A 14,505-nucleotide genomic window follows, 5' to 3' on the forward strand; every position below is an offset into this window, starting at 1 on the left:
GAGTCAGGAAGGAAGTATTTAAATGAGACTTGACAGGGTTATATGTAAAAAGGAAGAAAGTATCACAGGTGAAGACACCATGATGGAGTCTGGGGAAAGGCTCCCATGCCTGAGACTTCCACAAGATTGTGAAAAAGCGGGGAAGGGAGGAAGCAGTCACCCACCTGTGACCACCTGCAGGGCGTGAATTGGACTGCACGGAGCAGAGGAGGTTAAACAGGAGGAACTGGAGGTTTTGGTTCAAAACCACAGTTATGACTCTTAACGTAGCTACATTTTGGCGGGGATGTGGGAAGGACTGGAATATGGAATAAGAAGGCTGAGACTGCTCTGAAAGGATAGTGAGGAGGAAACGGGGAGGATCTGGTGGCTTGATTAATAATACATTCAAGAATAGGGCCTCTGAGAAAAGACTTTGGGAAGCCAGATTATTTAGCCTATAAAAATAGAGGTTGATAGGTGACTTAATGTCTTTGAGCACATGAGGGTTATTGTGTGCATGATGGTAGCTATTCTTCTCTATCTATACAAACAATAGAATAAGAGCTTAAACTGCCACAGGAGGAATTTCAGTTCAATATACAGAAGAACTTCCTAACAGTGAGGGGGTAATAAACATTGGAACATGTTACCAAGGGAGTTTGAAGAATTTCCTTTCCCAGAGATCTTTAAAAATAGGGTTTAGAGGGGTCAGCTGAGAAAGCAAAAACCTGCCTGCTGCTTCCTCCTCAGCTCAGCTCTCTGTGCTCTCCACTGCCCCTTCTTTCCTTATGGTGCTTGAGCCCTCTCTCTCCCTCTCTCTCTCTCTCTCTCTCTACCCTCCTTCCCTCCCTCGCCCTCCCCTCCCCCACCTCTCATCTCCCAGACTCCTTCCAATCCCACATTCCCACCTCCATCCCAAGCCCAAGTCCCTGTACATCTCGACTCCTATAGGAAACCTTCCTGGAGCCGATATTCTTCCTAAGGCCAGGCCTGGACAGTAAACGTGAAAGCCACACTCTTCACCAATAGCCCAGTTCTCAATTCTAAAAAGTGACCCATAGGTCTAGCCACTTGGCAATTCTGATCCTTTGGACTTAGCTGAACTGTAACCTCCTTTTTGAAGCCTTCCCTGACCTCTCCAGCATTTTGTCCCTACCACTAATGCAGCACTTCTACTATCATGTGACTGTGTCTGTTTCCCCACAAGGACTGAGCTCCTTGAGGGCCATTACATCTTCAAACCCAACCTGTAAATGATTATTCATGAAACAGGGTAGGGTGTGTGTGTGTGTGTGTGTGTGTGTGTGTGTGTGTCACGTATGATAAAAGCATCCACCTCTTTAAGAGCAGGAACTCCCAGAGGGCCGACTTTGTGTCATTAGAAGGCTGAGGAACTCCTGACAGTACATTCTCACACAAATGTAATACCTAATCTTGTCTTTCAGGAAAGAAGGCAGGACCTCCTGGGCCCAATGGCCCCCCAGGACCTCCAGGACCTCCAGGACCCCAAGGACCCCCAGGGATTCCAGGGATTCCTGGAATTCCAGGAACAACTGTTATGGGACCACCTGGCCCTCCAGGTCCTCCTGGTCCTCAAGGACCCCCTGGTCTCCAGGGACCTTCTGGTGAGTTCTTCCATCTCTCCACCCTCCTAGGCTCCTTAAAAGTTCTCTAATAGGGCTTCCCTGGTGGCGCAGTGGTTGAGAGTCCGCCTGCCGATGCAGGAGACACAGGTTCATGCCCCGGTCCGGGAAGATCCCACATGCCGCGGGGCGGCTGGGCCCGTGAGCCATGGCTGCTGAGCCTGCGCATCCGGAGCTCCACAACGGGAGAGGCCACAACAGTGAGAGGCCCGCGTAACACACACACACACACACACACACACAAAGTTCTCCAATAGAGCAAGAGTGGGTGATCCCAAGATGTGCAGTGGTGTGCAGTAAGAAATGCAGGTCTCCTAGTTCAGTAGAGAGCTAGGAATTGAACAAACCCTGCTCTAACTTCTTATTTATGCCAGCTTGTCAAGGAAGAGACACCTGTTATTGACCTGTCTCAAGCCTTCCATCATAAGCCCTCCCTGACTCTAGGCCTCCCTGTAAACTCATGAGCCAGAGACAGAGGCCCTAAGGGTTCACCGGAGTCCCCACAGGGGATGGATTTGGTCTGCTCTGATTCTCAGCGTTCAGCTTCACATACTGATGTTTCATTAGAAATAGGCTATGAGGAGGAATGCTGGGGACTGGACAGAATGACAAGCCCTAGAGCAGTCTCATCCCTTGAACTCTGAAATGTCTTTCCCACAGAGGTAGTCAAGTAGTCACTGACGGTCAAGGAGTTGGCAACTTATGAATCACTCAGGCTGTGGAAGAAGCAGACACAGGCACCAAGACCAACTTGTTGAGGAACCAAGTGCTTTTTGCACTACATCCTTCCCCCCACCACATTGCCCAATTGAAGAGCATTTAATCTCTTTGCATCTTTCCCTTTGGGCCCAGAAGGGCATCCAAAAGATATAGATCCAGATCCAAACCTGCCTAATTGAAGTTGACAGGAGTCAGACTATCTGGGCTTAGGTCAGTTGTTATTTCCTTCTCCTGTTCCCCTCTTGTATCTTGGGGCTTTACAGAAATGGAGTCTTTACAGCTGATTTCTCTGGGTCTTTACTGCCACAAGACTCAGATTCTTTGACTCATAGTTCAAACAGGGCTAATCAGTGTCACCGTGGCCCCAAGAGAGGCAGTTAGGGTTTTTTTTTTTCATCCAATCTTTCCACAAATATTAATTGAGCACTTTCTATGTGCAAGAGATATATTGATAAGTGGTCCCTGTTCTCGTGGAATTTATGTCCTACAGGAGGAGAGAGACAATTAAAGAAGCAAGATATTTACAAATGGCAATGCGCTCTATGAAGAAAATTAATAGAAAGGGAGCAAAAGGTTAAGCAAGCACCGTCGTCTCAGGGTCACGTGGCGGCAGGAAAACACTCTCCTTTGTCTCCATAGGTGCTCGGTGGCACTTCCCTTAGACCAGCGTTGGTGCGAGGCCAGTATCCCTGCTGGGTGCTAGGCCCACTGAAGATGCAGGTCGGGAGCAAGTAAGAGAAGGAAGGGGTGTCCTCTCCTATCCCAGTGCCCTGCATCACACCCTGACTCTCCCTCCATTTCTGAGCCCTGGAAAATAACACTCAGACAGGGCTTCACTACAGGGAGCAAAAGCCCAGTGCCACTGGCTGCCTAGGTGAGGAGTAAAGGAAGTAGAAAGAGCACGCCCTCTGACTGGCCTGTCCTATTTTGCAGGTGCTGCTGATAAAGCTGGAACTCGAGAAAACCAGGTTGGCTGGGAATTGCTCTCTTGCTGGAGAGGAGGGAAGACCACAGGCTAGAGCCACCCTTGAGTTTGCTCCCTATTAAATTTGCTGAGGCTTTATCTTGTGAGGAGACCCTGGAGGTTCTGAGGTTCTTCATTCACAGCCTCCTCCCATCTCTATGAATAGAAAAGCTTTGCCCCAGGGCCTGCCTTTAGCAAGGGAACTGAGTCTCGTCATGGCCATTTTTCCCCATTCCCCAGGAGACAAAGGGTCACCATAGCCAAACCCAATAGTCAGCTGCCAGTCAGGCCTATTCACCTAGACCTCCGCCTCCCCGGCCACCCCAGACACCTTGTCGGCCCTCAGACCACCTGACATCAGCAGCTTAGAAGTTTAAGAGTATGTCCTTGAAAATCAGCCAACCAGCTCTGGGTCAAGCCCAGCCTAGACTTCTGCCTCCATGGCCTGAAGGGCTCCTCCCTAGTCTCTGAGCTTCCTGATCCGTCTCTACTGGCAGGTTCCGCCGCTGAGCCTTGTCTCATCTCAGCCTCCCTCACTACAGCTGTTTGGTCACGGCAATCAATCTACACAGCTGCACAGTGCTGGATGGCTTGCAGGGCATTTTATATTCGTCACCTCAGTTGATCTTCAGACATCCCTGTGAGAGAGGTCAGACAGAGATTCTCAAGATCCCCGTTTCACAGTTAGCGAAATGAGGCTCAGAGGCATTACATTTGGCTGAGGTCACCCAGCTATGAAGTGGCAGAGCTACAAAATCATATTACCCTCTAGTAGACGTGTGGCCACTCGCATCCCAAGAAAGGGGAGAGGAATCAGAATCGGGATACAAATGAAGACTAGAAACCAGAGGTGGAATCCTGGCAACTGGTGGCTGAGCAAGCATCCATTTCTCACAGTGACTACTCTCTCTGTCCTTCTCATCCTCCCAGCCAGCCGTGGTGCATCTACAGGGCCAAGGGTCAGCAATCCAAGTCAAGAATGGTAAGAGTCGGGCCTCCCTGGTGGCGCAGTGGTTGAGAGTCCGCCTGCCGATGCAGGGGATACGGGTTCGTGCCCCGGTCTGGGAGGATCCCATATGCCGCGGAGCGGCTGGGCCCGTGAGCCATGGCTGCTGAGCCTGCGCATCCGGAGCCTGTGCTCCGCAACGGGAGAGGCCACAACAGTGAGAGGCCCGCATACCACAAAAAAAAAAAAAAAAAAAAAAAAAAAGAATGGTAAGAGTCAAAGTAGGCTCTCTCCCTAAGGAGAGTTTCTCCTCCCCTTACCCCCAGCCTTCAAATAGTCACCCAGCCTTGTTCCTCCCAGGCCCCTGAGGTACCCTTGACATTAGGAGCCATTCTCTACTCCATTTTGCCCTCTGCTGGCTGTCCTGAGTAATTGCTTGCCCTAAGGTTACTACAAATTGCATTTAGAATCGCTGATGAGGAAGCTGAAAGGGACTTGAGACATTGTCTAAACCAGGGATTCTTGGGAGGTGGAGGCTGAATCAGAGTCACCCTTGGGGATATGTGTAGTTTTATCACAATTTTCACAATACAAATTAGAGAAAGTAGAACGACATAAAATCGAATCTTCTTGTCTGATGGGTCTACACAGAAAATGGGTAGAGGAGGCATTTCTCTCAGGGAAGTGGGGGGCGTGTTAGACTCTCCAGGGAGTATGAGATGCTAGTGTCTATAAAAAAGGGGGATGGATTTCAGGAGGTTAGCAACCCTAATTCAGTGTAATCCCTGCATTTAAAAGGTGGGGAAACAGAGTGCCAGACAAATTGGACAACACCATACTAAATCTACTGCCTTATATCTGTATGGTACTTTAGAGTTTTCAACACACTTTCTTTGTCTTTGATTTGATCCTCACGACAAAGGTAGGCATTAGCTCCTTTTTACAGAGGCAGAAATTGAAGCTCAGAGAGGTTAATTAACTGGCCCAAGATTTCCGTTAAGTGTAGGAGCTGGGATTCAAAACCACATCTGTCTGACTCTCTCCACTGCACTGTGCCACTTCAGAGATGCGTGTGTATACTCCACTGAATGATTAGCTTCATTTTCTTCCTCAAAGAGACATGAACGTTCATTAAAGAACAGCGCTTTGAAATAATGTCCAGTCCCCAGGGTGCACAAAGCCTAAAATGCATGAACCCCCAGGAGCCTCGGGAAGCAGCGAGCCAGCCAAGATGCCAGACGCTTACTGGGAGGGGCTGTGAGTACAGAAACAGTAAATGAAGCTTCAGAAACCTGCTGCATGGGGACAGCTTCTAAGAGCCCGGTCAGTCCTGAACTGGCTGTGCTCTGCTTCCTTAATGATCGGGCTTGGCTACATCCTGGAGTGCCACCAGGATGCCTGACTCAATCACCTCAGAAACATAAGTAGGAACAGAATGGCACCAAAACCTAAGCAGTCCTGCTGGGACCAAGTACCTTGGGCCCCAGGGCCCTGGATGGGCCATGATCACCATCTGTCCAGGGAAGGGTGAGACAGGCAGGAAATAGATTTGTTTGGGTGTCTCGATGGGTGGCCTCAATGTTTATTCCAGAAGCTACTGATTTTGCTCCCACCACATAACAAGACTGGTTCCAACCCCTCTGGGCCAATCCCCAGTAGTAGTCTCTGCTGATCTTTAGTTCCAACAGAAGCAAGAGTGAGAGCATCAGGGCTTCCCTGGTGGCTCAGTGGTTAAAAATCCGCCTGCCAATGCAGGGGACACGGGTTCGAACCCTGGTCCGGGAAGTTCCCACATGCTGTGGAGCAACTAAGCCCGTGCGCCACGACTGCTGAAGCCTGTGTGCCTAGACCCCGTGCTCCGCAACAAGAGGGGCCACCGCAATGAGAAGCCCGCGCACCGCAACACAGGAAAGAGTAGCCCCCGCTCGCCGCAACTAGAGAAAGCTCGCGCGCAGCAACAAAGACCCAACACAGCCAAAAATAAATTAATTAAAATTTAAAATAAAGAGTGAGGGCATCAGGGGTAGGAAGATACCATGCAGAGCGGTCCTCCGTGAGGGGTCAGAGCCAGGGCATCTCCTCCAAACTCCTATCCCATCTGCTTATCACCTTAAGGGAAGATGGGCACCTTTTCCAGAAGGCCAGTTTCCTTACACCTCAGAAAGGCAGACCTCCTGAGACTAGCCAAGGATGGACTTTCAAAACATATTTTCTTGAATTAAGAATGGATGGTTTTGAGGCGAAAAGGCTCCCTAGGCCTGGACTCCCTCCTCTTGAGGTGGGAAGGAACATCCCCCTTGCCGCAAGATGGAAAGGGAAGCTTTTCCTCCTCCCTCACATGCCAGCCCCCACCGTCCAGCCCAGGTGGAGTGACTGACCCTCTGCCCCATATGGGGTATTACTGAGAGACATGCTTTGCTGGGGTGCCTCAGTGCCCAGACACCCTCTCCATCCCTTTGGTTGGTTCTAGGGCTGCGTTGCTGTCTATCCCTCACTCTCATAAGGATCCCTCTCCCCTACAGGGCTTTATTACTGGTGGTCACTTGCTCCGGCTGCCATGAAGTCTGACTCACACCTGATCCCTAAGGTTCTCCGGGTAGACAGTGCCTTGGGCTGAGTGGTTTCCTGGGGGCCCAGCGAGACTTTCCAGAAAGGAGTGGGTGTGGAGGTACTATAGAAAGGAATCTCTTAAGGACAAGGAGAAAACCCCTGAAGCTATAAGACAGGAGAGGGATTCAGGAGCTATAACTGGTGAGATGAAATGGAATAATAAGACCTAGCCTGCCCCTCAGTGTCTGGATTTTGCCTGTGCAGGCCCCAGAACAACAAAGAAAATAGGGCAGCGTGCCCGCCCTCTTCTTACCTCCCCCCCAATTCCAGCTAGAAAGTGTTGGTTAAATATCCTTCCAGACAGAGGGGTCAGGAAAGGAGAGAGGAGGAAGGACAGGCAGACCCCAGGGGCCTGAGGCAGGCCTAGCTGCCACTTTACAAACAGACCGCTTTCTCTGCTTCCAGATGCTGTTCTTAAAGCTTGGCCTCCTGGGCTATGCAGGTTGTATTGGGATGGGGCTGGGGGTTGTGTACGGCTTGATATTTCTTGTGTTTATTGCCCAGATAGTTCTGACATGTACTGAGTGACCGCCCTTCTCTCATACTGAGATCTTTCAGGTGGAGTGCTCAACGATTGGTCTCGCATCACCATGAACCCCAAGGTGTTTAAGCTACACCCCCGCAGTGGGGAGTTGGAGGTACTGGTGGACGGCACCTACTTCATCTATAGTCAGGTAGAAGTGAGTACGGTCTCAGGCCTAACTCTTCTTATATCCAGAATGCAGATCTCGTGCAGGCCACAGAGGGGCACTGTGGAGCCAGCCCAGACTAGCCAAGGGCTAACGTTCTGCTTTGGGCGGGCGCACTGGGAGGGAGTTGAAAAGAGGGAGGAAAGAGAGAGGGGGCTGTCTGGGGTTTTTTCCTAGCCAGATACGATTGAAAAACTGGAAAGAGGCCCATCCCACGCCCTGCCATCTGATTCCCTCCTACAGAGCCCCAGGCCCTAGTTTCCCCACTGAGTTGTTTGGTTCTACTGCCAAACTTGAACTCTGCCTTAGTATGTATTCTTTGCAAGTCAGTTCCAGGGCTGCTGAGGACCCCTTCCTCCCACACTACTGGCTTTATAATGAAGACTGAGAGTGCCCCTCCGGACCTTCTCTCCACCTTAAAAAGATTTCTGTCTTTCCTTCTTCTTTCTCCCATTTGTTTCTCTACCTTTCTGCTTCTCTGTAGTTCTTGCCTCCCCTCTGCTTGTCGTCCTCCCAGCCCTTTTCTCCCTCTGTTTTTGTCCTTGTCCTGGCCCGGGGCCCACTCCCCAGGTCGACCAGTGCCCATCCACTTCCACCCCTGTTGCTTGTCTCCAATGGGGTGGCTCCTCAGAGCTAGCGGTGGGCGTGCCTTGAGGCCGGGGCTTCTGAGGGGCGGGCAGCAAGCAGGTGGATGGACAGAAAGATGCTGAAGCTGGCAGAAGGGTCTCCCAGGAGAGTGGCCAGAGAAGGTGGGTTCACGAGCATTTGCTGAGCCTACTGAGCACCTTGGCACAGCTTGGGTCCTGACCCAAGAGACTGTATGGCACCTGAATACACTGCAGCCTCCTGAACAGCCTGTGGTGGGAGCAGCCTTCCATAAAGTGAGTTAGGGCAACAGATGAGTGTCCCAGTCCCCAGGGGTATGATCCCAATGTCCTAAGTGCCATTTGGTGGGGGTGGGGATCAAAGCTGGGGGTGGGGTGTGAAGGATAAGGGTAGTGAAGAAGAGAAAAATTAATTTTCTGGGCCTGGGAGAGAACTGGGACTGGCCACAGGCCTTGTACCCCACGCAAACTGGGAAAATGCCCTGGACATCATGCCACTGAACACAGCTTAGCACTTCCTTCTGGCCACGAAGTTAGTTTTGCCCTCCACATTCTTTATCTCATTTATGACGGATAGTTCTCCATCCCTCTGCATCTGTTTCCTCAGTCATCAGACGAGAGTGCCAAGGGGCACTGGGAGAATCAGTGAGAGAAATTCAGCCGCAGGGGAGTGGGGTGCAAGCGGAGAGAACTGAAGAACTCACAGATTGTTCCTGTGCCCTCTCTGGGGAATCAGTAACTGCTAAGTTTATCTACAAATGGTCCCTGGGGCTGGAAATTGGAAATGGATTCGCATTCGTTTGTGTCTGTAGCACTGATCCAGCACCTAATGTGTGCCGAGAACTGTGCTTCACGCCAGGGTCAAGGAGGGCAGGGGGCGGGGAGGGGGCGCTGGGGGAGGTAAAGGGGTGAAGGAGACGTGGTTCTGGCTCTCGCAGAGTCTCCCACCCGTGTGCTGTTGAAAGAGGTTTGCTTAACCCCCTGAGCCCAATGGAGAGGAGGCAGGACAGCGAATAAGCCTGTCGCCCCACCCGTCCTGTTGGCCGACTAGCGTGCCTTCAAGAGGTGCAGTGGCAGCTCGCGTGAGCAGGTCGCGTCCGCTGGTCACCGGGGAGGGCCCACCTTCTCCTTCCGCTCGCCCCCAATCCCTTCTCGTTGCCTCTCCCCCAGGTATACTACATCAACTTCACTGACTTTGCCAGCTATGAGGTGGTGGTGGACGAGAAGCCCTTCCTGCAGTGCACCCGCAGCATCGAGACAGGCAAAACCAACTACAACACGTGTTACACGGCGGGCGTCTGCCTTCTCAAAGCGCGGCAGAAGATCGCCGTGAAGATGGTGCACGCCGACATCTCCATCAACATGAGCAGGCACACCACCTTCTTCGGGGCCATCAGGCTGGGCGAGGCCCCTGCATCCTAGATTCCCACCCCCCTCCCCAATCCCGTTTTGCCCCTGCCCGTGCTCCTACCCCAGGTTACGGAGCCGGGACTTCCAGAACCTCTCAGTGCTGCTGTGGAGTGAGGTGTGTGGGTGTAGCAGCCACAGAGAAAAATGCCCCAGTGCTGTTTATTCCCCGGTGACTCCAGGATGACAAGGCCTGCTTGACTTTCCAGAATGAGTGAACAGGACACGAAGCAGAACCTTCCTCCTTGGCTCCGTGTTGACTGCTTCTGGCATGACTCTTCAACCTCGAGGTCCCGGGTGTCATTTTGTTGCACTACAGTGAGGGGCTCAGGCAGCAGGCGAGAATTAGCAAGGGTGCAGCCCAGACTGTGGGGCAAGCCTCTGACCCCGAAGGGCGGGGCGGGGGCGGGGCAGGAGGGGGGCATTGCAACCTAAGGAGAGGGGCAGGGAGGGAAAGGCAGGTGCTTGTGGCAGAGCCACGGGGAGAAACCTGCCGGATGGTTTTCCCACTCTCGCTGAGCCGCCTCCCGGCAGCTGGCAGGGCTTTGAGGACAGGAGGTTTGCTTTTCCTTGGAGCTATTGCAGGGCACGGCCAGAAACCTGCCTGCATAAGAAACAGAGGCCATGCTTGGGGCCACATGTCTTTCGCTTTGTTTACAGCTGTGCTCCAAGCTCAGAAGACTCCTTGGGTGCCCCCCCCAATTGTCCCCTTCCCAACCTGGCGAGAACCCCTGTTTTCTTCCTCCCCAGAGCCTACCTCTGTCTGAGACAGGTGCCTATCCTGGGACCTGTGTTTATGTGAGTCTGGGATACTCTTTAGATTACCTGGGCACAAAGGAAATTTTCCATTTATTAAGCAACACAAATATTCATCTAGTCGAGTCGTGTCTGGGGGCAAAGGGTTGGACTGGATGACCTCCAGAAGTTCCTTCAAATTCTAATATTTAGGCAGCTGCCAGGCTAGCCTGCTAACATTCCCAAACCCTAGACTGACCCTGGGCCTCGGCAAGACAGAGCTTTTCTACCTGACCTGGAAAGGGTAAGAGCTGAGGATAGGACAGGGTTTTCTTCAAGTGTGTTGCAACCCAAGTGGTCATTAGCCCAGGCCTTGTCTGAAAGGACAGCAGCTGATGCCCTACTAACCACATCCCTCTTTCTTCTCTCTGGCTCTGGAAAACCACAGCACAGCAGAGTCACCATAGATTCCAGGGCTGCTCCCCTGAATCCAGGCTCAGGAGGAGGCAGCGTCTAGGCACGGGGCAGGGCTCTGCCCTCTAGTCAGACCCAAAGACACCTGCCCCTGCAACCCCAAGCTTCCCATCAAATCATATGACAAGATCATTCAAGGGCCTTATTTCTAACTGCCTGGGTCCAGTCTAGGTGCTGGGTCTAACCCAAAGCTGGGAGGGCCAGTCTTGTAGAATCTGCTACTCTTACTCCTGAAACAAGTTTCCTTTTGAGGAGAGAGGGAATAAGCTCCTTCAGGCAGCTGAAATCCACCAAGAACAAGAGGTACTCATTTCTCTGCTGTGCCTTCCCTTTCTAAGCAAATACACTGCTTGACCCTTCAAGGGCCAGGGCAAGAGGGGGTGAGCTACGCCACCATCGTCTGGTTGCTAGTGACAGCCTTGCCACCCCAGCTGAGGCGAACTTGAGGCATGTGTTTGGCCCCAGCTCCTATAAAGTGCCTTAGACAGTCCTCAGTTATAGCAGGATCTGATGAGAACGTCTCCTTAAAGTTTGTAAAGTGCTTTCTCTCGTATCTCCTTTCATAATATTACCAATCCCATTGTTTAGACGAGGCTCAGAGAGGTTAAGTGCTTTGACCAGCTTAAGTCACAAACCTGGGGCTTTCAACCAGGTCTGATTACAAAGCTATTCTGTTCTGCCCCAGCACTGTGTTGAATTTGGAATCTAGAGAGAACCAATAAAAATGGTAATATGGAGCTCAAATCCTTGAGGGACCTAGGGAGAAACCCAAAGAGGCTAGTTTTCATTCCTTGATGGTAACGCCTCTTCTCTTGGCTGCCAGGGGCTCTGGGGCAAAAGAGTAGGCAATTTCTTTGGAAAACACCCATCAGCCTTAGAGCTCTTGTGTTCAGAAGAATCATCTTGGTACCATGTCCAAGCAGCAGGCCTCCAGTACCCACAGAATGGATGCCCCTCATGTTCTTTCATCCACCCAATAAACCAACCAACCATTGTGTATGGAGCCCCAACTGTGGACAGGGACCTCCTCGGGTTACCCTTCAGCCAGGTTATAGGAACTAGCCACTTCCTACAGCTACTAAGTGACTCCTTATCTCTTTCTGCCATACCACAAAGACCTCTGTACTACCAGGATCTCTCAGGGATGCAGGGAAGACCTGAGAGAGGTCTGGTTCTAAAGCCAAAAGGGTGTGAGATGAAGGAAGGAAAAGGCTTCTTCATTGTTCCCCTAAAGGAACATTCTGACATCCACCCTATTCTCCAGATATGGAGGGGATTAGAGGGGAAGTAGGACTCCTTTATTCATTGCAACCCCTCAAAAGGAACCCTGGAGGGAGAGGGGTGATGAGGGAAGCAAGAAGTAGCCCTGTTGCTGCAAAGTTATGGAAGCAGTTTACTCTTAAGAGAATGTGGAACTAGATTCACACCTTGGAATTATGCCGATGTGGCTTTTCCAGAAGGCCAAGGCTAGCATAGAGAATGGGATGAGGACATTTGTGAGCAAGTGGATGACAGAGGTTTGAAGGAGAATTGCATGGCGGGGGCTTTGCCAGCTGCTTCGGCTTCAACAGCCAAAGCTAACACAAAAGGCAGCTACTGAGGGCTGCTCAGCTACTGGTTCCTCGGAAAATGTTGTCTTTGCCTTATTTCCCCCTTCATCCACCCTGAGCCAAATTTCTTTTGATGAGCAGTAAAGGGCTAGGGACCCTGGAGGTGAACAAAGACTTTGAGCCACGTGTGAGTATGTGTGTTTTATGTAACTTGTGGTGGATGCAAATAGATTCAGAGAAACAGAGTTTGAGAGGCCCTTAGAGGGAATCTAGCCCAACCTACGTTCTACCCCATGTTACTCATGTGGAAGCTGAGGCCCAGAGACGGAAGGCGACCTGCCCGAGGTGAAGGAGCCCCAACCTCCAGACTCAGCAGGGTGAGGGGGAACAGTCCATGTCCCACACAGCCCCCTTACTTCTACCACCCACAGACTCGAGGCTGGAAGTTCTTGGCCCCCATCAGGATCCCGGCCAGGCAGGGAAAGCATAGCCACAGCCTTGGTCAGAGTGCTTCCTTCCTCAGGGCACTCTCCCAGCTTCTGCCTCTGGATGGAAGGCTCCAGATGGGCCCAACACCACAGAGTTCTGAGGCCACCCTGGTGCTGCCTCAAGCCCCGTCCCTGCCTGGAGGCTTCCCTAGGCCATATGAGCACAAAGACGGAACTGGATTTTTTTTTTTTTTTTTTTTTTGGTAATCCTTTTCAGGGCTCTCTCCAAGTGGAGTTGGGGTATGTCATTTCTTTAGTCAAAAAGCTTCCAGCTGGGGTGTGGGGGTGGGCTTTGTGGTGAGGATGGCCTGAAGCAGGCCCAGTGCTGCTTTGGGGGTCAGCATTCAGTGTGAGATACTGTGTATATAAACTATACATAATGTATATAAACTGGGATGTAAGTTTGTGTAAATTAATGGTTTATTCTTTGCAAATAAAGCTTTTTCCCCTTGTTCTTAAGATCGGCTTAAGCACTTCCTACCTGCTAGGTGCTTCTTTTTTTTTGCTGTTGTTGTTCTGGTGGTGGTGCTGGCGGTTGGCCGTGCCCTGTGGCTTGGGGGATCTTAGTTTCCCGACCAGGATTGAACCTGTGCCCTCAGCAGGGAAAGCCCAGAATCCTAACCACTGGACTGCGAGGGAATTCCCACTAGGTGTTTCTTTGACACCACACATGAGCTTGGGGAAGGACCGAGGCACCCATTTCAGAAGCAGGAGGAAGGTGGTCTGAATTTCCTGTCAGAACGTCCCGCATCCTCTCCGCGCCCCAGCTCACACGCACCCATCCCCATCACCTGGGTCTTTTCCTGTAACCGCATGTCTGATAGGCTAGAGGTCCTGCAAAAAGGAACATTGTCCTGAGGCAAAGACACAGCAGGGAGTCACCCTCAGCTTGAGATCGTAGCATCTATAACATTCTTCAGGCCTCAGCCCAAAACAGCTTTGGTAGATCCAGCCTCCAGCTCCCCATGATGTATCGTACCATTTTGCAGATGAGGGGACCAATATTAAAGAGTTTAAGTAGCTCCCCCAAGGTCACCCAACTAGAAAGTTTACTTAAACTTTCAAACAACTGTTGACAAGATCCTACACTGTCAACTTTCTTTTTTAAAAAATAGATTAGGGATTTCCTTGGCAGTCCAGTGGTTAATTCTCCACGCTTCCAACGCAGGGGGCGTGGGTTCAATCCCCGGTTGGGGAACTAAGATCCCACGTGCTGTGCAGCCAAAAAATAAAATAAAAAGACAAACTTTAAGAATAGATTAGAATGCTTTTTAATTGGATAAACTTTCTTTTAAACATTGAGATACCATGAAATTTAGGGCATTGCTTGCTCAGGGACAGGAAGTGTGCAAAATGGTTGGTGGAGGATAATTTTGTGTAGCTCTCCAGTTTACAAAGTTCAATCACATTCGATATCATCATCCCACCAGCCTTTGAGGTAAGCAGGGGAGGGACTATTTGTCCCATTTTACAGATGAGGAAACAGGCTCAGAGAAGACTGATCCAAGTCACAGGGCATGAAGGTGGAGGGGCCTAAACTCAAAGCCTACTGGATCTCAAGGCCGCCAGTCCTGGAGGAGCCTTGATGCCAGAAGATGGGGCTGCTTAAGAGCTGGAGAAGAAGAGACAAGTGCAGGGATACTAGGCCCTCAGAACAGGCTGGGTGGGGTACAGGCAGTATCAGAAGGTGGG

General features: G+C 51.2%; 1 protein-coding gene across 8 annotated transcripts in view; it reads left to right on the forward strand.

Moving 5' to 3' along the window:
* EDA (ectodysplasin A) overlaps nucleotides 1-9,581 on the forward strand; it is a gene marked incomplete at both ends in the record, with an annotated part of 411,330 nt that extends 401,749 nt beyond the window's left edge. For 3 of the 8 annotated variants that reach the window (XM_079728225.1, XM_079728226.1, XM_079728227.1), the window contains 5 exons: nucleotides 1,428-1,607; nucleotides 3,279-3,313; nucleotides 4,240-4,291; nucleotides 7,415-7,545; nucleotides 9,330-9,581. In XM_079728225.1, coding sequence (XP_079584351.1) covers nucleotides 1,428-1,607; nucleotides 3,279-3,313; nucleotides 4,240-4,291; nucleotides 7,415-7,545; nucleotides 9,330-9,581 — 650 coding nt within the window. The remainder of the gene's footprint in view (nucleotides 1-1,427; nucleotides 1,608-3,278; nucleotides 3,314-4,239; nucleotides 4,292-7,414; nucleotides 7,546-9,329) is intronic. The other 5 variants (XM_079728230.1, XM_079728231.1, XM_079728228.1 and 2 more) reach the window with 4 other exon arrangements.
* Nucleotides 9,582-14,505: the final 4,924 nt, after the last annotated feature.

Source organism: Hyperoodon ampullatus (genome assembly GCF_949752795.1).
Source record: "Hyperoodon ampullatus genome assembly, chromosome: X".
NCBI classification, from domain to species: domain Eukaryota; kingdom Metazoa; phylum Chordata; class Mammalia; order Artiodactyla; family Ziphiidae; genus Hyperoodon; species Hyperoodon ampullatus.